Source organism: Bufo gargarizans, chromosome 2, assembly GCF_014858855.1.
Source record: "Bufo gargarizans isolate SCDJY-AF-19 chromosome 2, ASM1485885v1, whole genome shotgun sequence".
Classification (NCBI taxonomy): domain Eukaryota; kingdom Metazoa; phylum Chordata; class Amphibia; order Anura; family Bufonidae; genus Bufo; species Bufo gargarizans.
Window position 1 is genome coordinate 596,335,732 of NC_058081.1, and position 26,646 is coordinate 596,362,377.

Sequence of the window (26,646 nt, forward strand, 5' to 3'; positions counted from 1 at the left end):
CCATTATTTTCAATGGGGCCGGAAGATGCTGTCCGCTTCAACATTTTTTCGGATCCGCACTTCTGCAAAAAAAATAGAACATGTCCTATTCTTGTCCGCAAAAAGGCATTTCCCATAAGAGTGCCAGCGATGTGCGGTCCGCAAAATGCAGAACGCACACTGCCAGTGTCCGTGTTTTGCAGATCCGCAAAACACATACGAACGTGTGAATGGACCCGAACAGTGAAAGTCAGGTCCATAAATATTGGGACATCAACACAATTCTAATTTTTTTGGCTCTATAAGCCACCACAATGGATTTGAAATGAAACAAACAAGATGTGCTTTAACTGCAGACTGTCAGCTTTAATTTGAGGGTATTTACATCCAAATCAGGTGAACGGTGTAGGAATTACAACAGTTTGCATATGTGCCTCCCACTTGTTGAGGGACCAAAAGTAATGGGACATAATAATCATAAACCAAACTTTCACTTTTTAATACTTGGTTGCAAATCCTTTGCAGTCAATTACAGCCTGAAATCTGGAACGCATAGACATCACCAGACGCTGGGTTTCATCCCTGGTGATGCTCTGCCAGGCCTCTACTGCAACTGTCTTCAGTTCCTGCTTGTTCTTGGGGCATTTTCCCTTCAGTTTTGTCTTCAGCAAGTGAAATGCATGCTCAGGTCAGGTGATTGACTTGGCCATTGCATAACATTCCACTTCTTTCCCTTAAAAAACTTTGGGTCATTGTACATCTGCACTGTGAAGCACTGTCCAATGAGTTTTGAAGCATTTGGCTGAATATGAGCAGGTAATATTGCCCAAAACACTTCAGAATTCATCCTGCTGCTTTTGTCAGCAGTCACATCATCAATAAATACAAGATAACCCGTTCCATTGGCAGCCATACATGCCCACGCCATGACACTACCACCACCATGCTTTACTGATGAGGTGGTATGCTTAGGATCATGAGCAGTTCCTTTCATTCTCCATACTCTTCTCTTCCCATCACTCTGGTACAAGTTGATCTTGGTCTCATCTGTCCATAGGATGTTGTTCCAGAACTGTGAAAGCTTTTTTAGATGTCGTTTGGCAAACTCTAATCCTGCCTTCCTGTTTTTGAGGCTCACCAATGGTTTACATCTTGTGGTGAACCCTCTGTATTCACTCTGGTGAAGTCTTCTCTTGAATATTGACTTTGACACACAAACACCTACCTCCTAGAGAGTGTTCTTGATCTGGCCAACTGTCTTCACCAGGGAAATAATTCTGCAGTCATCCACCACAGTTGTTTTCCGTGGTCTTCCGGGTCTTTTGGTGTTGCTGAGCTCACCGATGCGTTCCTTCTTTTTAAGGATTTTCTAAACAGTTGTTTTGGCCACGCCTAATGTTTTTGCTATCTCTCTGATGGGTTTGTTTTGTTTTTTTCACCCTAATGATGGCTTGCTTCACTGATAGTGACAGCTCTTTGGATCTCATCTTAAGAGTTGATAGCAACAGATTCCAAATACAAATAGCACACTTGAAAAGACCTTTTATCTGCTCATTGTAATTGGGATAATGAGGGAATAACACACACCTGGCCATGGAACAGCTGAGAAGCCAATTGTCCCATTTTGGTTCCTTAACAAGTGGGAGGCACATATGCAAACTGTTGTAATTCCTACACCATTCACCGGATTTGGATGTAAATACCCTCAAATTAAAGCCGACAGTCTGCAGTTAAATCACATCTTGTTTGTTTAATTTGATATCCATTGTGGTGGTGTATAGAGCCAAAAATGTTAGAACTGTGTCAATATCCCAATATTTATGGACCTGACTGTATGTTTTCATACAGCCTTTGCACCATGTATCTGTTAACCAGTTCACAGTGGAGAGGGTAACAGAGGAAAGTGCTTCATGTACTAAGTGACAGAGAAGAAATGTTTTCTTTTCCAACATATAATTAATTGTGATTTACCATTTATTGTGCATGTCACATATACAAAAGAATGGCAAAGTCCATATATTTTGCTGACAAACTATGGTGGTTGTAACATGAGGGATCGAATGGACAGTAGAAAAAAAAAAGAGACCTTCAAAATGGGCTTCAGCAATATGCAACATATTACATGCATCCAATACATAGTATCCTGCCTTGGATAAGTGCTTGAGAAATTCCCATTCCTCACTGATCCCTTATTGATCCCAGTAAGATTAGCAGAAATGATATCATCCAGTCCCTGCTGGGTCAGTCACTAGCAATGATAGCTAAGAGAGGCTGTTGGACCCTAAGGCTTCTTGAGTTATTGCTGCAATAACAGACATGGATTTAGAAGCACAAGGCAGCAGAAGAACGTTTCCCTTTGGTAATCCTGTTTACTTCAGCCACTTGGGCACTTCCACCTATAAAAAAAGAGAGATGGTGTCAATGTTGTGACTAAAATGAGAGTGCAGCCTTCAAAGCTAAGGGAGTCTGTCACCTATTTCAAGCACGACTAGTACTACATGATTACTACTGACACTGACTCCGGATGACTACTTTATGTCTACACTCTTATAAGCACCACTGTAATATGCCAGAACCCATGAGCCACACGCAGATAGTTGAGACAAGCTCAAGAGTTAGAGCTCATGAGTCCTGCTAATGTATTACAGTAACACTGGCGGCGCAGCAAGGGAATGGGGGAGGTACACACATATAAAGTAGCGAGTCAGTGTCAGCAGTACTACCCATGCTTAAAGGGGTTATTCAATTTCTCAAAACTCCCCCACAAATGCCGGGCTACCCTGCTCCCGGCGCCGCTTCTCCATGCACACGGGGGGAAGCAGCCGATGGCAGACGGGGACAAGCCTCCCTAACGTCACCTGCGATTCCCAGGGCTGCTTGTCCCCGTCCCCTGACAACAGATGTTTTCATCCGTGTGCAGGGATAAGCAGCAGCGGCGGTGCAGGGACCAAGAGCCCCTGGGGAGTTTTGAGAAATTGTATAACCCCTTTAGAGATTTCCTTTAACCCCTAACTGTCACTTTAAAATTTGACTTTTCTATTTTAGATTTTGAATGTGTCTCAAATAAACATAGATGGTACACAACTCAACTGCCTTAAAGGGGTTTTCCAGCTTTTATTTTTTTTATGAATTTGGACCCCAGCCAGTGATAACTATGGAAAATTCCATACATTCTGCTCTCTGCTGTACCTTCAGTGGTCTTCTGGTCTCCATCTTTCAACTTCTGCATGAACTGGGTCACGTGTGCCACTGCAGCCAATAACTGACCTTAAGCAGTGTGTGACCCAGCAGTGATGTGCCACCTCACCACTGAGACCAGTCATTGGCTGCAGCGGCACACGTGACCTTGTATGTGCGCAAGTTGATTGACGGGAAGGCAGAGCGGGAGCGTGAATGAGTGAGCATCGCGAGTTTATGCTGCCGCCCTGCCTGCCGCTTTCATAGTAAGTTGTACAGAGGATTGCCTGAGTTTAAAGTACAAACACTGCTTGAAGAGGATTACTGTACCATGACTTTACTTATGAAAACTTCTGTGTATTACAGTACAGTGACTGCATCGGGCACCGCCGCCAGTGTTGCCAGCCTCCATCCCCTCCTACCATGAAAACTGCTCCATTACACTATGCTGTAAGTGGGTGGACAATGGTGTAATGGGGTCACTAATCACACAGGAAAATATACTGTGACCAGCATAAGATGATCTTATGCTGGTCACAGTATCACATGTGTCACAGTATATTGTCCCTATGTGAATAGTGAACCACCATTACTTAAGATGCTATGTGTGCCATTCACACATCCCCCACACTAGTGTATGATCCACAGACCACCCCCATAAGAGTGTCATCCACAGATCCCCCCATAAGTGTCCTCACCACAGACAACTATTAGTTCAAAACCCACCAAAAGCACACCTTTTGGTTCAAAATATTTTTTTCTTATTTTCCTCCTCAAATATCTATATATATGCGTCTTATAAAGCAAAAAATACGGTATTTATTTATTTATTTATATATTTTTAATTTTTTGGGGGGGGGGGGCAGGGAAACTACTTTCTACATTGTTTTTGGGGATTTATTTTGCAGCATTCACTATGTGGTGTAAATAACATGATTCAGTATGAACATTTTTATTTTCCAATTGCATAACTGATGGCTTCCTTTTATGTGGGGAGATTGGTACGATTTTTTATTGCTTTTTATTCTGTTTTTAGCAGGTTAGAGGAATAAACAGCAATTATGGTATTGTTTTTACATGTTTATGATTACTGGATTCTGTTTCTTTGCAGGATTATGTAAAAAATTGGATATCCAGCACTTGATGTACCATAAAATATTCACATTTATTGTATCCAGAGTATATTAAAATTGGCTTTTACGTTTTGCCCATTATTCCTTCTTCTTAGCGATTTCCAGAAACCCTATTCATAGCAATACCTAGAAACCCGTCCCAACATAAAAGCACATGGGATAATCACATATAGTAATCTCATTTGTTCAAAAAAGGAAAAACATGAAGTCAAGTACGACACACATCAAAACCTTATGACTTAAATGTAGATGCCTATTATTATTTTTTTACAATACACACTAAAACTTGCATCTTATATAAATTTATAAAACTAAATATTCCCATTAATATTGAAAAATCTAGACTACTTTCACACTAGCGGTACGGACCTCCGACAGGCTGTTCCATCGGGTGAACTGCCTGTCGGATCCGTCCTGCCGCTAGTGACCGTGTGCCCCCGGACTTCTGCTTCGTCCCCATTGACTATAATGGGGGCAGAGTTCCGGTAGAGGCACGGCAGCACACGGCCAGAGGCTGCCGGAATAAAAATACGACATGTCCAACATTTATTCCGGCAGCCTTTTCGCCGTGCGCTACCATAGCCTTAAGGTGTCGGTTTAAGCCCTAGTGCCAGCAAGAATATTCAAATTGTTTCTCTATTTAAAACTTTTCTTCTGTGGTCACCACCTCAAAAAAAAAAAATCATCTTTCTATTCCTGAAAACCTAAAACTGGATGTATTACAGCCATGTATATTTTTTTTTTAATGCCTACATAGCATACAAACATTAGTGGCTGTCTTGTTATCTGTTGGATATCGATAGCGTGTTTTTGACTTAGTTTATCAATATTAATATGGATATTTTGTTTTATAAATCTATGTAAGATCCAAGTTTCATTGTGCATTTAGAAGTATAATATGTAAATCCTAAGGTTTTGATGTATGTTTTACTTGACTTCATGTTTTTTAATGAGTCAAATAAGATCATGTGATATGTGCTTTTAAAAGGGGATGGGTCTCTGGGTATAGTATAACGAGCCATGAATAAGGCCTCATGCACACGACCGTAGTTTTGGTCCGCATCCGATCCACATATTTTCAGTTCTGTGGCCATGCCAAAAAAGTAGAATTGCTGATAAGAATAGACATTTTTAACATAGAGCAGGACCTGCAGAAGGGAAATTGCAGGATTCAAATGGCTGGTATCTGTTTTGCGGATCCGCGATTTGCATACTGCAAAAATGGATATGGTCGTGTGCAGGAGGCCTAAGGCATAACACTGAAATACATAAGCCAATTATGCAGTTCCATAAAGGATTTTAATATGCTATGAATACAATACAATAAAAGTGGATGTTTTATGGTTCCCCCAGTATTGGACCAGTAAGTTTCTTCATTCAATTACCTGAGCGCCAGGTATATCCAGTGCACGAGTGAAGCAGTTATCATGAGTGAGTAGCTGTATTTATTAAGTACCGTAGCTGGTTGTTTCCTTAGTTTGTACCTATTAGGCCACCTGCACACATTGCAGAATACATGTTGTTTTTCTGCGCTGATTCCTGTGCGGAAAAATGGCAGTGTAGTACGTACTGTACTACACTGCCGTTTTTCCGCACAGGAATCAGCGCAGAAAAGCCACATGTATTCTGCAAAGTGTATGTGATGTACCCTTTGCAGATTTTCTCCTTTTGGAAATTGACCTACCACACAGATTTTAAATTAAAAAGCATGTCAATTGCAGTTGGGAAAATAAGTATTTGATACACTGGCGATTTATAATTTTTTCCCACCTACAAAGAATGGAGAGGTCTGTAATTTTTATCGTAGGTACATTGCAACTATGAGAGACAGAATTTTTATTTTTATTTTTATTTTAAATCCAGAAAATCACATTGTACGGTTTTTAAATAATTAATTTGCATTTTATTGCATGAAATAAGTATTTGATCACCTACCAACCAGCAAGAATTCTGGCTCTCACCCACCTGTTAGTTTTAGAAACCCTCCTACTCTTCACTCATTACCTGTATTAATTGCACCTGTTTGAACTTGTTACCTGTATAAAAGACACCTGTCCACACAGTCAATTAATCACACTCCAAATTCTCCACCATGACCAAGACGAAAGGGCTGTCTAAGGACACCAGGGACAAAATTGTAGACCTGCACAAGGCTGGACCGGGCTACAGGACAATAGGCAAGCAGCTTGGTGAGAATGCAACAACTGTTGGTGCAATTATAAGAAAATGGAAGAAGCACAAGATGACTGTCAATCTTCCTCGGTCTGGGGCTCCATGCAAGATCTCACGTTGTAGGGTAAGGTTGATTCTCAGAAAGGTCAGGAATCAACCCACAACTACAAGGGAGGACCTGGTCAATGACCTGAAGAGAGCTGAGCCCACAGTCTCAAAGATTACCGTTAGTAACACACTATGCCGTCATGGATTAAAATCCTGCAGGGAAACACAAGTTCCCCCTGCTCACGCCAGCACATGCCCAGGCCTATTTAAGGTTCGCCAATGACCATCTGGGTGATCCAGAAGAGGTATGGGAGAAGGTCATATGGTCAGATAACACCAAAATAGAGCTTTTTGGTATCAACTCCACTCTCAGTGTTTGGAGGAAGAAGGATGAGTACAACCCCAAGAACACCGTCCCAACCATGAAACATGGGGGTGGAAATACTTTGGGGATGCTTTCCTGCAAAGGGGACAGGACGACTGCACCGTATTGAAGGGAGGATGGATGGGGCCATGTATCACAAGATTTTGACCAACAACCTCATTCCCTCAGTAAGAGCATTGAAGATGGATCGTGGTTGGGTCTTCCAGCATGACAATGACCCGAAACACACAGCCAGGGCAACTAAGGAGTGGCTCCATAAGGCCTCCTGCACACAAACGTGTGCTTCCCGTTGCCATATTGCGAACCGCATTTGTGGATCCGCAATACATGGGTGCCGTTCCGTGGCCATTCCGCGGACCCATTCACTTCAATTTGTCTGCAAATCCGGAGGTGCGGAACGGAACCCTACGGGAGCACTACTGAGTGCTTCCGTGGTGTTTCATCCCGTACTTCCATTCCGCAAAAAGATAGAACATGTCCTATCTTTTTGCTGAACGGACGGATCGCTGACCCATTAAAGTGAATGGGTTTGCATTTTGCTGGCCGCAGCACGACCACGGGGCGCACAAGTTTGTGTGCAGGAGGCCTAAGAAGCATTTCAATGTCCTGGAGTGGCCTAGCCAGTCTCCAGACCTGAACCCAATAAAAAAATCTTTTGCTGGAGCTAAAACTCAATGTTGCCCAGCGACAGCCTTGAATTCTGAAAGATCTGGAGAAGATCTGTATGGAGGAGTGGGCCAAAATCCTTGCTGCAGTGTGTGCAAAGTTGTTCAAGAACTACAGGAAACATCTGACCTCTGTAATGTCAAACAAAGGTTTCTGTACCAAATACTACATTCTGTTGTATCAAATAAAATGCAAATTAATTAATTAAAAATTATACAATGTGATTTACTGGATTTTTTTTATTCTGTCTCTCACAGTTGAAGTGTATCTACAATAAAAAAATTGCAGACCTCTTCATTCTTTGTAGGTGGGAAAACTTACAAATATGGCAGTGTATCAAATACTTATTTGCCCCACTGTATGTTTGCGGTTTTAGCTGCAGATTATACACATTTCAATCTTTGCATTGGAAAAGGTGAAATCCGCCTCTAATCCGCTGTATAAATCGAAATGTTGCAGATTTAACGTCTACACCAAAGGCCATTTTCTGCCACATAAGACTGAGAATTGCTAAACTCATTCACTTTGATGGTACATACAATGCTGCAATATGCCACACGAAAATCTGTGACATCAAATCTGCAACTAATCAGTCAATTGTGAACCAACCCTTAGAGTACAGGTCATTATGATTGGTGCTTATCTTTCTATTTCTTGTACCACGGTCAGCATTGACTGCAGCATCTGAGGAGTTAGGTAACTTATTAGACACAGAGGAGTCATTAGATTGATAACACAAAGGGTTAATGGCTCCTCTCTCTGAACAATGCCTGCTCGGAGTTACTCAGAACCAGGCTCAGACTGGCCCACAGGGGTACAGGTGAATCCTGGCACATAACACAGTAGATTTACTGCACTACATACATATATTCCATGTCCACCACCTCAACCAGCCTATGTTCATATATAAATCCTGATAGATTATTAAAGAAACTCCCCAGTTTATTATTATAGACAGAATCAGAGCTTAGATGACTTCTAGGTAGAGGAAAGCTACCAGTGTCCTCTTCTCCCCAGGACTTACCTTCTCAAAGTTGCTGCAGGGACCCCCATATTCAATCATCTGGTAGCATCTTGCTGCTGTGTGAGCAGGTAATGTTTGAATGTATCCGTATGGTGGGCCCCCAAAATAAATTTTACTGGTCAGCCCTAGGCACCCCAGTCCGACACTGCTCAGAACAGTACTGTCCTTTTTCTGTTTGAATAAACTCAGTTTGGTATGATCAGTAGGACAGTTAAAGGGAATGAATTATGTTTTTAATTGGTTTCATTAATTAGATGCTAGTATGTACAAAATAAAGTTATCATGAGGGTAATATTTGAAGACAGTTTGAGTCTGTTAGCATAGTCCTTACTCCTTTTTTTACCAACCGCACTGGAGTGAGTTTGCAACTTTAACATAGCTAAAAACACCCGATTCGCCATTTTTTTGTCACTCCCCCACCCAAAAATTAAATAAAAACTACAGTTCTGCCTGCAAAAAGCAAGCCCTCATACAGCTCTGTGGATGGAAATATAAAAAAGTTATGGCTGTCAGAAAATGATTCAGAGTAGTAAAAAAAAAAAAACTATGCAAGTTTGGTATTGCTGTATTTGGATTGAGCTGCAGAATAAGAATGTCATGTCATTTTTAGCACACAGTGAAAACCATGATGTCAAAAACCTTGAGGGAATTGTGTTTTATTTATTTTGTATTTAACCCCACAAAATGCTTTTCCCTGTTTTCCAATAGCAGACATGGTAAATTAAATGGTGCCCTTAAAAAATACTACTTTTTCTGCAAACAATAACCCCTCATATTGCTATATAAAAGGAAGATTTAAAAAAAAGTTATGGCTACTAGAACATGGGGAGGAAAAAAAAATGCAAAACCAAAAATGAGGCTCAGTACTTAAGAGATTAAAGCTCTATACTAATTCATAGTTGAATGGAAACTTAAAGGGATCGGCCTGTCTCACACATTGGTGGCGTGTTGCTAGGATATGCCATCAATGTCAGATAGTTGCAGGTCCCATCTCTGCGGGACCTTCGAAGTGATGGAGAAGCACCTGCGCATGCGTGTCCCTGCTCTCCATTAATTGCTATGGGAGTTCCCAAAATAGCCCCATAGCGGAGAGCGCAACACACATGCATGGCCGCCTCTCTATTCACCGCTACGGGACTGTAACACCAACTCAGAGGAGGGAAAGTAAAAAGCCATGGCAGATCAGGCAGCAAAAATGGCTGCCTATTAACAGCTCTGGTCCTTAAAATAACTCCTGTCTCACTGGGAGTTCTTAAGACATTACAGAACCAGGTGGGGAAGGAGGAAAGAGACTGGTGGATGGAAAAGGGGGGACTACAATAAGGAAGGCCTACTACAGTTCCAAGGGAAACTCTGCCTTTCCTAGGTCCCTCTACTACACATTGGCACAGAGATCCCATGGTACGACCAGGGTTCAGCACTGTAGCAGTTAGATATACTCAGGATGTATGATTTGTACCCAGAACAATGTCTGCAAGGTGGTTAAGGTACCCCAGGAACGCACATCTTGCCCTTTGTATCTGTTTCAATGCTTGCAGATTACCTTCAACTACTCAAGGTGGGCATATATGAGTCTGTATTGATGTGTGATGACTTGTTTTCAGGATGGCCAGAAGCATACCCGGTAGAAGATTATGGCCGACGTTATATGCAGGTATGGGGTACCTGAGATCATTGAAAGTGACACAGGTGTTCACTTCAGAGGTGAAGTGATGCAGGAGATAATGAAGTTTTTGGGTGTAGAACAGGCCTTACATGCTTCATACCATCCACAAATCAGCAGTAGGGTAGGAGACAAAGAACTGAACGGGACACTAAAGTTAAGGATTCAAACGCCATGGCAGAGACTGGTAAGCCATGTACAGAGTGCCTGCTGGTAGCCCTCTTTTCAGTAAGGTATACCCCTAACCGTAAGACAGGCCTTAGTCCCTATAAGGTCCTTCATGGGTCAGGCCCTAGGACAGGATTGTATTTCCCACAGCAGCTCCAGACGCTACATGGTTGTCTGACAGATTATGTGATCAGTTTCCACAAGCATTTGACTAAAATATATTAGGAAAGTCCTAAAACCTTTTGATGGTCCATTCCAAGTGTTGTTGACCACAATCACACCAGTGAAGCTCGACGGAAAGCCTAATTCGAGTCATTTCACCTGAAAGGATGTTTCTTGTTCCCCGTGTATGACTGCTGATCCTTGACTCAAAGAATATGGGAAAAACTCAGCTCAAAACATGTTAAAAATATCCCGCTGATTAAGGGGACCCCTGGGTTGTCATCCATTAGTACTGACAATAGAATCCCCCCAACCAACAGACTTGGGAATGTATGTTTTGAGGAAATATCCATCTGATAAATATGGTCCATGGGGACAGTTCCACCTTAAGGACGTCGCAGACAGGCCTGTCCCAAATCCTACAAATACAAAAGCCCAACCCCTTGTTACCAGGGAAAGTAGCTAGACCCCTTTTTACTGTAGAGGAGACACTGGCAGTGAAAACAGGATTTTCTGACCGTAATTTTGGGTTGGAATGGATGAAGTACACAGCATCACAGGTAATCAGATCCTGGGTGTATCACCTGTGCAACAGCCAGACCACACTAAGGAACTGTGTCCCTTCACTCAAGTCCTAGGTCAATATTCATGTTTTACAAGCATGTATATGAATCAGACTGCCGACATTACTGAATGCAAGGTTTGGGAAGAGAAATTCCCAATCTTAAGAGAAACCCTTGAATCTGGGGGAGGGATAACCATATACAAGGGGAATTATACCTGTTTTGAGATATAGGGCAAAAAGGAAAAAACATGGGCAGGTTTCCAAAAGAATATTGTGGAACTGTGGTGAAGCCTATCAAAGTCATTTGATGAACCACATTCAAGCATTAGGGGATGTGATCTAGTTGTGTGCAGATATGAAACTGAGGACAAAGTTGACAATTGCCTGGCATGGGCAATGTGCCTTTTCATGTATTTAATCCCCTTGATTGGGAGGAAACCATTCAGAAAATAAGCAACCCTGGGTTAGGATTTGGTTATGCCCAAGGAGAGGCAATGGTAAGGAGAAGGCGGGATACCAGCCGAGGAGGCAGCCTCGATTCAGACTCGTGTACATAGATGCTATAGGAGTGCCCAGGGGGGTCCCAGATGAATTAAAAGCCAGAAGTCAAGTGGCAGCAGGGTTTGAAACTTTAATCCCTATAGTTACTATAAACAAAAATATGGATTGGATCAACTACATCTATTATAATCAGCAGAGATTTGTGAATTACACCAGAGATGCCCTAAAGGGTATAGTAGAGCTGCTGGGGCCTTCTAGTGTTATGGCATTCCAAACTAGAATGGCCCTGGACATGCTACTAGCAGAAAAAGGTGATGTGTGCAAAATGATTGGTGAAATCTGCTGTACCGTAATTCCTGATAACTTAGGACCAAATGGTCAGGTCATGAATGCCCTGAGGGGACTTACTTCTCTCTCAGAGGAATTAAAGAGAAATTCTGGGTTGGAAAAATTGGAAACAGACCTTGTTAAAAATTGGAATATTATAGTCATTGTATTATTGATCCTTGCAGTGATTGTCTGTTGCATCATCCCCTGCATTAGGAGGCTTCTGCTCAAAGCCGTAGCTGAGGCTACCCCGGAGATTATCATGAGAGAATTTCATGAGGATGGGAGACAAAGTCCACCTAGTTCTTTTGGTCCCCCCCCCATCTGGAGATCACAGACATCTGACTTCCCCATGCTAAGTCCAGTGTCATGCGAGTCTATACACTATGCTAGGTTGTAATGGAAGCTGGTGAGGAGGATTCGGAGCATTGGGACAGATGTGCTAGGTTTTATTAGAGAAAGAATGAGGTCCAAGGGGGGACTGATAAGATGTGACCATCATTCTTTGAATCAGCTAAGAAAGCTCCCATATACTCCAGCTCTCAGACACCACCTTATCTTCTCAAGAGCATGAAGATTCCATCCTACCGAAGGGTACACGCCTCCTTGTTACGTCATATATGTTTTTTTGCTGTTATTGAAGACTCCATTACAACATGGCGCTTACAGCTAGATATTTACATAGTTCACATACCAGAGTTAGTAAAACAATGTGCAGATGCCAAATGTGATCTCTTTTCAAATTTTCATATTCTAGCCAATGTAACAATACCACATGCATCAGGGGGAATGCCTCCTGATATCTAGATAAACTGCTGTACTTCCTGTAATAAATGAGAATTTGCTTTGACCCCAGTCTGTGTGTCACTGTTACTTTCTTTCGTGCACCCTTGGGTTACTATTATTTGGAGCAGTAGAGCAAACATAATCAGCCCTAATTGAGGGCATCTTCCACAGGACTACCTTAAACAACACAGTCAGCTAAAGAGCCAGCTCGGCTATTTTTGGAATCCCATAGCAGTGAGTTTGGCCGCACTTTCACGGTGCACTCTTCTTTACTTTGGGTGGCCAGTTCTTGAGATGCCAGCTTTGTAGCACAAAGGCCACAATAAATTTCCCCCATTGTCCCTCTAGAAGCTTTGCTTCTCAAGCACAGTATCCCTGCAGTATGGTGACGTATAATCACCATACGGTAATTGACCTGTCACCTAGCTGGACACTATGCTGTCTTTCAATTAGTCCAGGGATACCCATCCTGCTGCCCTCCAGCTGTTGCAATAATACAACTCCCAGCATGTCTGGACAGCCTACAGCTATCAGGGCATGTTGGGAGTTGTAATTTTGCAACAGCTGGAGGGCCACAGGTTGGGCATCCCTGAGTTAGTCCATTGATTTTAAAGAAAGATTGACAAGAATATAAAATTTAAATACATACCTTTTTAAGTTGTTTGACATTACTAGACCTAATTGATTCAAGAAGTTTATCTCTTGAGCTCTCCTGTGCAGGCCCAGTCTTTTCTACAATTCTTCTCTTTGAAGCAGGGGACAGAGAGTTTCTAATGTTCTCATTAATAAGTGGTGGTGCCAGAGGAGCCATTGGTGGAGGTGGTGGAGGAGGAACAGGTGCTCCTCCTTTTTTCGAAGTGCCCTTTTGGGGATTGTTGGCAGCTGGCTTTCTCAATGATTTGGTGGACTCTTCTGGAGGAGGAATTATTTTGGGAACTGCTAAACAATTCTTCTTGCTCTCTGCTTCTTTTAATGCTTTCTGCTCTGCCATTCTCCGTTGCCTTTGTTTGTCCATGTTGCGACTCAGCAAGTTAGTAACAGTCATGCGCGGCCCTGCTAGCTCAAAATGGTATCCAAGTTTTAAGAGAGTAGTGTTTTCTTTTAACATCTTTGCAATTTCCATCTCAGTTTTCCCACCACAAATGTGGCGCTGATTATGGAAGCGAAGTTCAGTAAGTGTGTCATTATGCTGCAGAGCTCTGAATATGGCTAATATGCCCTTTCCTGTGACTTGGTTGGAATCCAGATTGATACTAGTAATGGTCTTGTTAGACTTCAACATGGCAGCAATAACCAATGCAATATGGTCATCGGCTCGTGTGTTTGCCAGAGAAAAGATCTTAACCACAGTGTTGAACTCTAAAGCCTCTGTAAAACTCATTAGTGTCTCAATGGTAATACAGTCTGAATTGTTCAGATTCAGCTCTGTTAGCTCAGCTTCATTATTTTTCACTTTTTCTAGGAGTTCATCAAAAATACTTGATGAGTCATCGTCTTTATTCACTTCTGCTCCATTCTTAGATCCGTTTTCAGCTTGTTGTGCTGCTGTGTTCTTCAAATTATTTTCTTGATCAGTTGCTTGTTTTTCTTGTGTGTTGTTTTTATTGGCTTGGACACTCCCTGGTTTCTCTTTTTTCTCTGGGGTCTTGTCTGAAGTTTTCTTTTTGTCCAGGTTTTTCTCAGATTGTACCTCTGCAACTTCCTTCTTTTCAATATTGTCTGCAATCTTCTTCTTTACTTCGTCTTCAGTAGCCACTTTTTCTGCTTTGTCCTTCTGTAATGGTTTTGGATCTTTCTGTTCATCTAGCTTTTTAGACGAAGTTCTTTTTAATTTGTCTTTATCTGCCACACTACTGGTTTTCTCTTGCCTGAACCTCTCTCTCATTTTGCTGACTCTTTCATCCTTTGGTTTCTCTGTTTCTCTAGTTTCCTTTGTTTTGGTGTCTTTAGTTTCTTCCAGTTTTTTATGTGGAGGGTCTTTTGTTTTTTCTTTTGTCTCCTTTGCACTGACTTCTTTTTGTCCCTCTTCCTTTACCTTTTGTGAAGACTTTCCACTCTGAAAAAGGTTGTTTGACTTCAATTAATGTTTTTTTCTTGTTTATGAAAGTTTCACATTTAAAGAGCACCTGTCATTAGGATCAACCCTACTAAACCAGTCATACTGCCTGGTAAGGTTCATTGTGCTCGAAATTAAATCTGTCTTGTGAAAGTTAGGTGCAGCATTCCCCCCCCCCCCAAAAAAAAAGACTTAGGGCTGTTTCACACGAGCGGATGCCGTGCGTGACATCCGCTGCGTGAATGACAGCCAAGACCCGATGCAGACTGCAGAGACACTGAGTATTAACATGATTGATAATGCTCCGTGCCTCTCTGTGATCTCTGTACTACGAAATCACAGTGAGATAAAGTTGTCACTGTGATTTCGTAGTAAAGAGATCACAGAGAGGCACGGAGCATTATCAATCATGTTAATGCTCCGTGCTTCTGTCCGCACCGGGTCTTGGCTGTCATTCACGCAGCGGATGTCACGCACGGCATCCGCTCGTGTGAAACAGCCCTTATTTATTATGCTTATAAGGGCCTTAGTGAATTGGTGCACTAAAGCCTAATTTGCATAAATAATACACCTTTTCTTGGGGATACCACAACCAATTTTCACAAGACAGCTATCATTTTAGCTTGACCAACTTTATCCTAAATATGCACTAATTCAGACCTCATGAAGTAAAAGAAATAATGAGTCTATTATGTTAAAATCATAATTATTTTAGATCAGTAACTAAAATAACAAGCTAAGGGTGGGTTCACACTAGCGCTAGGGATTCCGTTATGGCTCTCCGTTATAACGGAATACCCAGACAGAATGCAAAATGGAAGCCTTTAAAAGGCATTCCGTTTGCTCTCCGTCCTAATAGAAGTCTATGGGAATCTAAACGGATCCATCTGGGTCCCTTTATGCAAGATGGAAAACAAAGTCCTGTCGATAGGACTTTGTTTTCCGTCTTTCATAACGGGACCCAGACGGATCCGTTATGCTTTCCCATAGACTTCTATTACGACGGAATGCCTTTTAAAGGGTTCCGTTTTGCATTCCGTCATAATACAAGTCTATTGGCAGAAGAACGGATCCGTCTTATGGATTCCGTTATAACCATGTTATAACGGAAAGCCATAATGGAATCCCTAACGCTAGTGTGAACCCACCCTAACAAACAAAAAATGGAAATTATTCAGTGAGGGTGAAAAGACTGCAGAGTGATTTGCTATTATGCAGTCCTAACAAATAAAACTTTGTAAAAGGTTTGATCATAAATACATTGTTTTACTTTTTATACTTTAGGACCCAGTAATCATCTTCTCTCTTTAAAAGAAAATGTTTTATTATCACATTAATATGTTGATAAATACACATTATGAAAGTTATTGTCTCTTAGGCTGGGTTCACACCTGAGGGTTTTACAACGCGTTCCTATGCGCTGTAAAACGCTCAACAAGGAGAAACCCTATGGGAATGGTTCTCACCTGGGCGTTTTACAGCGCGTACGATCGCGCTGTAAAACGCCCGACGCCCCAAGAAGTACATGAGCTTCTTTGGGGCGTCTTGTCGCGCGTTCCCGTACATAGACTTTCGGCAACGCGCGACAATGGGCGTTCGCTTGTCTCTGTATGCGCGATTGCAAACGCCGGTACAATCGCGCATACAGAGCGCTCCATCTCAGAACGCTCAGGTCTGAACCCAGCGTTACTCGAAGGAAGTACATTGTGAGTGCTCAGTTGATAGCTAAAAAAACAACTGTTATATGACGCCAGTCAACAAAGAGAAGCTATATCGTGTGTCGCTTACCAAGGGGCAACCAGGCAAATTTAGAAACCAGCTGTGCATGTGGGTGAAGAAAACATGAAATAAACTTTAAAGAATGCAGCGTTATACTCTAAGGCTACTTTCACACTAGCGTTTTTACTGGATCCTGCAGGGTTCAGCAAAAACGATTCCGTTACTGATAATACAACCGTCTGCATCCGTGATGAACGGATCCAGTTGTATTATCTTTAGCATAGCCAAGACGGATCCGTCATGAACTCCTTTGAAAGTCAATGGGGGACGGATCAGTTTTCTATTGTGGCAGATTGTATCAGAGAAAACGGATGCGTCCCCTTTGACCTTGCATTGGGGGTCATGCCGGATCCGTCTTGTTCCTGCATCCCAGGACGTAAAACAAACTACAACATGTTGCGGTTTGCTCTCCGGTATGGGAACGCAACTAAATGGAATGCATTTTGAAGCGTTTTTTCGACGGAACTCAATACCGAAAACTTAAATGCTAGTGTGAAAGTAGCCTTAGCTATTACAGTAGAGTTTAATATATGGCCCGTAAGGAGACTATCTGCCCTCTTATCAACCATACAGAGAGAATATGTACCTTAAAGGGGTTGTCTCACTTGGACAAATTGCGTTTATCATGTAGACAAAAATAGTTTAAGGCTGTTACTACAACCTTTGGTTGTCCATATTGCCTCCTTTGCTGGCTTGATTCATTTTTCCATTGCATTATACAAAGCAGGTCTCAAAATGAAGGCAGTGATCCTATGAGACCTTATGTAGGCATATCAATAATTCTTCAATATGTTTTCTTTGAGATATGCACTCGTAAAACCTAAGGCTCTGTTCACGCTGGCATCATGGCTGTTATTTCTCCCTGATATACTGATGATCAGGTTTCAGGGTATTTTCACACAGCTAAAATCTGCCACAGTCAAAACTCCGTCAACAGTTTCCTATTGAATTCACTGTAAAAAAAAAAAAACACCTTGTGCAGTGTAAAATGGTAGTTTTTTTTTCAGTAGCTAATTTGAAAAAATACTTCAGAAGTGATGTTACTTCTTTGAAGCAGATTTGATGGTGGATTTCATGGAAGTCAATGGGGAAGCAGAAAATTGTCACTCAGAACTCTAAAATGTTTGTAAAAACCCCTCTCAAACAGCCTCCACATTATAAATCTGCCACCAAAAATTACCTGTTTTCAGCTACTGATACAGATTTTTTTTTTTGCTGTGGATTTTAGCCGTGTGAACATACCCTCAGATATAAGTTGTAGGGGCACCTGGTAGCAATTTGCCACATCACTACAATGGGCAAATTAAGCCATTTATTACTCTAGATAATAATAAGGGCATTTAAATATAGGTTTGTAAATCAGACAACCCCTAAAAGAGGCTAGTTGTTTTACAATATCTTATATTTCTATTGAAAGCCCAAGATCGTGACTTTCTTCACCCAAGTGGAAAAAAGTACACAAGTATGCTGTATCACAAGGGCCCCCTTCAAGGGGCACCAAACTTTTGGCACATTTTTTGAGTAAAAGGTGTCGTAAATGTAGACTAGACAGCTGAGATGTCCGCTCCGGTCAATCAAGCAGCAGGGGGAGCATGTTCAGCTGTGGGGACAGGTTTAGGGTCCATTCACACGTCTGTAGAATGTGTCCGCACCTGTTCCGCAATTATCCGGAAACGGGTGCGAACCCATTCATTCTCTATGCAGCACATAGCTCCAGAAAAAAATTAAAATTGTCCTATTCTTGTCCGCAATTGCGGACAAGAATAGGCAGTTCTATGGGGGTTCCGGCCCGGTGTACTGCGGATCCGCAATACACTACGGACGTGTCAATGGACCCTTATGAGACACATCAATTTGTACGAATCAGTGCGCTCATTACTAACTGGGACTATTATTTTTCACATTTGAGCTATGTCCGAATACAAGTAAGTGAACCCTTTAGAATTTCCTGTATTTCTGCAATGATTACTAAATAAATTGTGGCCTGATTACTAAGACCCATTTGTACACAAATAATTGGACTGTTCCTGTCTTTTATTGAGCTCATTGAGTAAATATCCACAATTGAATGCAGAAATCCAATTCCACTTACTATTCCTTTCAAGTCCATAAGCTATAGCACGCTGGCTGCATGTGGTCTGTCCAGTAGAGGATGCTGCTCTCTGACGCCACGTATGGCTCTGCAGCTATTGGCTAAAGCTGAAGCACACAGACTTCCTGTTCTGGCCCTTGGTCGGCCTCTGAACATAATACTGTTAAGGGCTCATGCGCACAAAAGTGTGCCGCCCGTGTGGTGCATTGGATAAAATGTGCGTGCACTGTCAGTGTGGCCAGTGTTGACGGATGCAGACCTATTCAACTTAAACAGGACCACGATCTTTCCGCACCGCAAAAAAATAGAGCATGTTTTGCGGATTGCAGAGCCATTCACATAACTGGGTCCGCATCCGTGGAATGGTGCGCATGCGGCTGGTGCCCTTATGTTGCAGACCCGCTGTTCGCGGCCACAATAGGGGCATGGCCGTCACACGTTCATGTGCATGAGCCCTAATACTGAGAGCTTTCTTGCCCAAATGTATAAGGAAGAACCTAAAATCGAGAAGAAACACCTTGATGGAAAGTTGAGGATCCACTGCTGCAGCTCCTGCCTCTGCCACATCCATCCAAGCCAGATCAGAAGTGTGATGTGCCGTCTACATGCATGTCACCGGTGCCAGGTGATCAATGGCTTTTGCAGTGATGTGTGCAGGAACGGCATGTGACCAGTGAGGACAGTGGGAAAACGCTGAGATTGTGTACATAAGAGTTCTCTATTATTAAAGAGGACCTTTCACCACTCCTGACCATTTTTGTTTTAATAGCTTCATGCATTTCCCATGTAATGACAATTCTGGAGCATCTATTCTTACGGCTCTATGTTGTGCCATTCCTGTATTATTTCTACTAGAAGTTATGGATGAATTGCTAGCAGTCTGCAGTAAGGGTACAGAGGGGAGGTAACCAGTTGGGGGGTGTACCTGCACAGTCTGAAAATGGCAGCACTGATTGGATAGAGACAGTCTGTGCAGGTACACCCCCACAACTGGTTACCTCCCCTCTGTACCCTTACTGCAGACTGCTAGGCAATTCATTCCATAACATAGAGCAGGGATGGCCGACCTGCGGCTCTCCAGCTATTGCAAAACTACAACTCCCAGCATGCCCAGTCTGCCTACAGCTATCAGCCTACAGCAGGGCATTGCTGGAAGTTGTAGTTTTACAACAGCTGGAGAGCCGCAGGTTGGCCAGCCCTGACATAGAGCCATAAGAATAGATGTTCCAGAGCTATTAAAACAGACATGTCAGGAGAGGTGACAGGGCCTCTTTAAATCGGAGACTTTCTCTGAGTCCTGGTACATTTTCTTGTAAACCCCGTCTGTTCCTGCCTCACAGATGGCAGAGCACATACAAGCTAAAAGCAGTGATGCTAGAAGTGTAGCTGAAAGCTATATGAATCTCCTTTTCTTGTATCTAGTTATGGATAAATAATGTTGCATGTAAAAAAAAAAAAATCCAAAAGCAAAATTTGATCTGGTTGTTATTTGTCTCCTTCTAGGGCTGAGAATAGTAGGCAGGAAATATTTGTGAAAAACAGAGAGAAAATTGTTTTAGACCTCGTTCACATTTCTGTTTTTTACTGACGTGTGCTGTTCACATCTTCTGCAGACTGCACACGTACCCATTGAATGAGTCTGTTCACACATCAGTATTTTTCAAACTGTGGATCAGTGAAAAAAATCAGAGACATGCATTATTTTGGTCTGTGATGCGGACCAAACAGGCCCATTTATGTCTATGGATCAGTTCAATATGACACAACAGAGATGGCTTCCGGGTTGGGTCCGTTTTTTACCGATCACTAATAAGAAATGCTCCTATTAGTGCCCATAGAATATGGATGACACATGGAGGGCAAAAAAAATATATGGAGACTCGGACCCAACATGGATTCTTCATGCCATCTTCAAATACGGACTGATTTTTTCACAGACGTCAAACGGACATGGAAATTTGAATGAGGCCTAATGGCTCATGCACACTGAGCACATGTGCTATCCGTGCCATGCATTTGGGACCACAATTTTTTGCAGTGCGGAGGCATGGACCGAAATGCCACTCCATAGTGCTTCTGTGGCCTTCCACTCCGTGCCTCTGCACCGTATGTTCCAGATTGCGGACCCATTCAAGTGAATGCGAATGGGTCCGCATCCGTGAAATGGTATGCATACGTCCAGTGCCCGTATATTTCAGAGCTGCTGTTTGCAGGCTGGAATACTGGCATGGTCACAACACATTCGTGTGCATGAACCCTTACGCTGGGTTCAGACCTGAGCGTTCGGAAACGAGCGCTCTGTATGCGCGATTGTACGGGCGTTTACAATCGCGCATACAGAGACAGGGGTGCACACATTGTCGCGCGTTCCCGAATATCTATGTGCGGGAACGCGCGACAAACGCCCAAAAAAAAGCTCAAGCACTTGTTTGAGTGTCGGGCGTTTTACGGCGCGATCGTACGCGCTGTAAAACGCCCAGGTGAGAACCATTCCCATAGGGAATCATTGGTTCTTGCCTGTTGTGCGTTTTACAGCGCGTAGGAACGCGCTGTAAAACGCTCAGGTGTGAACCCAGCCTTAGGGATCATTCACACGGCCATTGGTGTTCCGTTCCGTGCATTGGGTACCGCAATTTGCTGTCCGAATGCACGGGCAACCTCCATACGGCTGCTGGGATGAATGCAGACCCATTCAACTTAAATTTGCATTTGTCCGTTCCGCAAAAAGATAGGACATGTTCTATCTTTTTGCGGCACGGAAGCACTCTGTAGTGTTCCGTTCCGCACCTCCAGATTTGCAGACCCATTGAAGTGAATGGGTCCGCATCCGTGATGCAGAATGCACACGGAACAGTGCCCGTGTATTGCAGATCTGCATATGCGGTCCGCAATACGGCAACGGAAAGCACACAGTTCGTGTGCATGAGGTCTTAGGCTAAGTTTCCATGTTTAGTTTTTTTATGCAGAGTGGAATGAAAAAGAAGTCTTTCCTTTATATGTGCACTCTATTTCTGATACCTTCCTGGCTTTTGCTTTAAAAATCTGAAAGTGTAAACTCAGCCTTAGGCCTAGTTCACACGACCGTATGGCTTTTATTGTTTTTTGCGGTCCGTTTTTCACGGATCCGTTGTTCCGTTTTTAAGTTCCGTTGTGTTTCCGTTTCCTTTCCGTTTTTCCGTTCCGTTTTTCCGTATGGCATATACAGTATACAGTAATTACATAGAAAAAATTGGGCTGGGCATAACATTTTCAATAGATGATTCAGAAAAAAAACGGAACGGAAACGGAAGACATACGGATGCATTTCCGTATGTGTTCCGTTTTTTTTGCGGACCCATTGACTTGAATGGAGCCACGACCCGTGATTTACGGCCAAATATAGGACAAGCTCTATCTTTCAACAGAACGGAAAAACGGAAATACGGAAACGGAATGCATACGGAACACATTCCGTTTTTTTTGCGGAACCATTGAAATGAATGGTTCCGTATACGGAACACAAAAAAACGGCCCGTACACCCGCAAAAAAAACGTTCGTGTGAACTAGGCCTTAGGGCGCAAGCACACGGCCATGGCCGTATTGCGGCCCGCATACACAAATACGTTGCAGGTCCGCAATACATGGGCACCGGCCATGTGCACCCCGCATTACGGATGCGGACCCACTCACTTGAATGGGTCCGCAATCCAGGAGATGCGGTGCAGAACAGAAGCATGGATCGGAAGCACTATGGAGTGCTTCTGTGGTGTTTCTGTCCGTGCCTCCGCACCGCAAAAAAAATAGATCATGTTCTATTTTTTTTTTACGGTGCAGACGGATCATGGGCCCATTCAAGTTGAATGGGTTTCAATCTGTCCCTGCCGCCGCATGGATGTTGCCCGTGCACTGGGGACCACAAATTGCACAACGGCCGTGTGCATGAGCCCTTAGACCTGACAGTTATTTAAGGTAATCAGATTCTTAAACTGCAATTTCTACAGCAATGAACACTATGTACAGCACTACGGTGACAGTGAGGTGTATGTATAACTATAGAAGTATGAGGAGAGGGCGAAACCAAGTGGCATGCCACTTCATCAGTAGATAAAGTGGCCATAAGGGTATATGCAAGAAACCTGTGCAAATGGAAATATTCATCTGAATGGGGTTGTTCTGGCAGCAAGCACATGGATTTCTGGAAGCCTCATTCAGATGAATAGATCAGTTGTAGAAATGCTGCCATCAAATCTGCCATATGTAAATTCAGCCTTACACCTTCAACCTACACCCTTGAGCTGCTATGTGCACTACCTGATAGTAAAGGTGGATTTATATGAGCAGATGCATCGTTACGATCCTAACGCTAGCGATGGAATATGGACAAGAATTGTGCCATGTAAATGTTTCTAACAATTGAGCGATCTGACCAAAAACGCTTGTTCAACAGTCTGTGAAATCATTGATGCAAACAAGTACAACCATTGTTTGTCGTTAATGAATTGCGATTATTGTCCTAATGATAGACAGCCCTGTGTAGGCAGAATGATGTAAATATGTTACATGAAAATCCTTTTGCTTAAATGCTAGTTGTCTGCTACAAGGTTCGGACGTTTAGTCGCTCATGTCGGCGATCGCCTAAATGATTATCTGCTCATCTAAATCCACTTTTATGTTCTGCCTACCTAGGGGGTGATGTGAGTGCACGGTGGTGGTGGCAATGTTCCGAGTGGGTGTAGTAGTACTCACAGTCAGGTTGTCCCCTTTGGCCGGTGTGCAGTGGATGGGAATACAGCACTAAATCCTCTGGGGGCACTCTCTGTTTCAGGGAACACTAGCCAGATGTTGGTTGAGGTGGCCTTCATGGTGATGGTGGTGCTTTGGTGGCTGGGCCTTTGTACTCGTGATGCCAGCACCGTAAGGTGCAATTAAGAGATGGAGCAGAAGAATGAGGAATGAGGCAATAGTTAAACCAAACAGGAACTTTACTTGTTAGATGTAGTAAGGCATCCAAAAATCTTTACTTTGTCTTGCATACAGATGGCAAAAATGGCAAAACTGCAAATCCAAATGAGCAGGCTCCTTGAGGTGAAGTGTATCGGTTAACTCCAGCTCACTTTAGTAAAGGAAGGGTGCTTACTTGTACTTAGTTCCTGATGCTGATCTGTTCACTCAACCTTGCAACGTTGCTTAGATCCTCTGTAAATAAGTATTCTGACAGATGGCCTTTCTGTTTTTAGTTATGGTGGGCAGCTTGTAGCTTAGAATCTCTCTACCTGAATGCAAAGGTGACTAAAGCCTGATAAATGGCAGTTATCTTCCTTTGTCAATATTCTTTAGTTCAGTAGTCCAACAACCCCAGGGCGATCTTCCTCACGGCAGGCAAACACTTTGCTTCATTATTTGAACAGGTTGTAGTCTTCAGAGTAATAGTCCACTTGATACCCCGGAAGGGTAATCTACAGTGTAGGATCCTATAGTCCTAATCCTGGACTAAATGGTTGAGGTAAATCGGGCTAGGCCCAGGAGGACAGAGACAAGACTATCTCCTCTTCTTCCTCCTAACTCCTCCACTCACTTCTTAAAAGGGTATTTCCATCTCAGACAAAGGGGGCATATCACTAGGATATGCCCCATTGTCTGATAGGTGTGGGTCCCACCGCTGGGACCCGCGCCTACAACAAGAACGAAGCGGGGAGCACTGTGGCTGGAGGACCCCGCATTTCCCGGGGTCCATCCACCACCAAGCGCTGCTCCCATAGAAGTGAATGGGAGCGCCGCGCATACTCCCATTCATTTCTATGGGGCAGACGGAAATAGCCGAGCCAGCGCTCGGCTATTTTCGGAGGCCCCATAGAAATGAATGTAGGGAGGCTGCACATGTGCAGTGCGCCCTCCGTTCATTTTCCCGCTACGTTCTCATTGTAGGTGCGGGTCCCAGTGCCTATCAGACAATGGGGGCATATACTAGCTATTTGCCCCCATTGTCTGAGATGGGAAAACCTCTTTAACTCGCTCCTCACAAGTGGCGTGATAGAGACCTCTAGTGGTGAAAGTATGTAGAGCATGTTACCAGCCTGGAATATAGATTCAGCAGCATAGACAAAGGAATAGTGCAAAATGACATTATAATACATAACAATTTGGAGTGGACCATACACACATATGTGGAACACTACACGCACACATAGTGGGGGACAACTGCTACAGAAAGCTAATTTGGAATGGACAGGGAGCCATGTTCCCCAACCAGCAGCACACTATGGAACAAGGCCAGGCTTTACCAAGTGTTCACCAATCTTCTGAATAGAAAGGGTCACTAGGGTCCTAGGTCACTGACACAACAGACACAAATTATACAGGCAGTGGGAAAATAAGTCACTGGCAGCATCTGAACAGCTATAAGCACCACTTTTCAGTCAGAACCTAGCAACCTGGAAACCATATAGAAATGTCATGTGCTTGATACATATGTAAGTGCAGCTCCAGCCTCTGTTACAGTAAATGACTCTGCAGTCAGACATGTCGCACAGAAGTTACCTCAGGTGCTGCCTGCGCCAGTCTCTTGCTCTCCCTCTCTGCCTCCCTTTGGCTTGATGCCCTCTCAGTCTGGTCCCTGCGTAGTCCTGCAGACAAACCAGCATCTGGGTCCCCGGCATCTAGCTCCTTCTCCAGCTGCTCCATCTCCTCCGGGGACAAGGTGGACAACAGGTTGTCTATGTCAGGGTCTTCGCTCACTTGCCGCCGGTACCTGGCCACCCTGGACATGATGGTTGATTCTGAAGGTTGGAGCTGAAGATGAAATGGAAACCTGACACAGAAGCCACTCACAGTTGCTGCACAAGAAAACTTGATATTCCGTTCAAGAAAATGAAGCCCAAGACCAGGTGAAGGGCAATCCCCAGATTATCTAGAACCAGGAACTCCCTCAGGTGTGTGCTCCAGTGCCACTGCTGGATACTGTGCGGCTGCAGTCACCACCCCATGCCTCTCCTCTGGAGCTCCCCCTCCTTTCCTCCCAGGGGCTAGGATTCAAGACATTCTTGTGAATGTTTCACTCATGCCCAAATTTAGAGAGAGGATACATCTCTTTTTATAGAAATCACTGAGGGCTGGGAGTCAATAAACTGAGACCAGGATCTCTATATTACCCATAGGAGACGTATATATAGTTGATAGGGCCAGCCATACAGTGTTATTCAGCACCTATAGCACCATGAGTGAACCTGTTGATGGGTACAGTGAACCTACACATTGTCCACCACACATGCATGCCAAGAAGCAATGCTGGTATATTACCCACACACATGGAGTAGCTGTAAGTAGTGCACTAGAAAGCAAGAGCCCTGTCCTAAACTTTGGTATGGAGGATCAGGATTAATTAACAAATCCTTATTTGGTAAAGAAAATATCAGTGTTTACAGCCTGCAGCTCCTCAAGTTATTACTGCGCAGCCCAGGAATGTAAATCTAGGACCACAGATCCAGAACACTACACAGTTCCCCACATCACCTCCTTAGGAGAGCCATGTATCAGTGTGACCAGCTGCGAGACAAGCAGCCGCTCACCTATATACAGACGTGGACAAAATTGTTGGTACCCTTTGGTCAATGAAAGAAAAAGTCACAATGGTCACAGAAATAACTTTAATCTGACAAAAGTAATAATAAATTAAAATTCTATAAATGTTAACCAATGAAAGTCAGACATTGTTTTTCAACCATGCTTCAACAGAATTATGTAAAAAAATAAACTCATGAAACAGGCATGGACAAAAATGATGGTACCCCTAGAAAACACAGAACATAATGTGACCAAAGGGACATGTTAATTCAAGGTGTGTCCACTAATTAGCATCACAGGTGTCTACAACCTTGTAATCAGCCATTGGGCCTATATATATGGCTCCAGGTAATCACTGTGTTGTTTGGTGATATGGTGTGTACCACACTCGACATGGACCAGAGGAAGCAAAGGAAAGAGCTG

At 43.2% G+C, this 26,646-nt stretch overlaps 1 protein-coding gene across 1 annotated transcript; it reads right to left on the reverse strand.

The window, feature by feature from the left end:
* Positions 1-1,732: 1,732 nt before the first annotated feature.
* On the reverse strand, positions 1,733-25,651 carry LOC122928734 (leiomodin-1-like). The gene is made up of 3 exons (XM_044281892.1): positions 25,201-25,651; positions 13,406-14,812; positions 1,733-2,375 (listed from the first exon to the last, which is right to left on the reverse strand). The coding sequence occupies exons 1-3, from the start codon at positions 25,426-25,428 to the stop codon at positions 2,349-2,351; spliced, it is 1,662 nt and encodes a 553-aa protein (XP_044137827.1). The 5' UTR covers positions 25,429-25,651; the 3' UTR covers positions 1,733-2,348.
* Between the last annotated feature and the right edge of the window lie 995 nt (positions 25,652-26,646).

Bases quoted from the DNA above. Each gene is read 5' to 3' on its own strand.
- LOC122928734 (XM_044281892.1), bottom strand. From the start codon at position 25,428: ATGTCCAGGGTGGCCAGGTACCGGCGGCAAGTGAGCGAAGACCCTGAC. The intron at 14,813-25,200 runs GTAACTTCTGTG...AACCTTTTTCAG, and splicing joins TGGCGCAGGCAGCACCTGAG to AGTGGAAAGTCTTCACAAAA. The intron at 2,376-13,405 runs GTATGTATTTAA...CTTTTTTTATAG, and splicing joins ATGTCAAACAACTTAAAAAG to GTGGAAGTGCCCAAGTGGCT.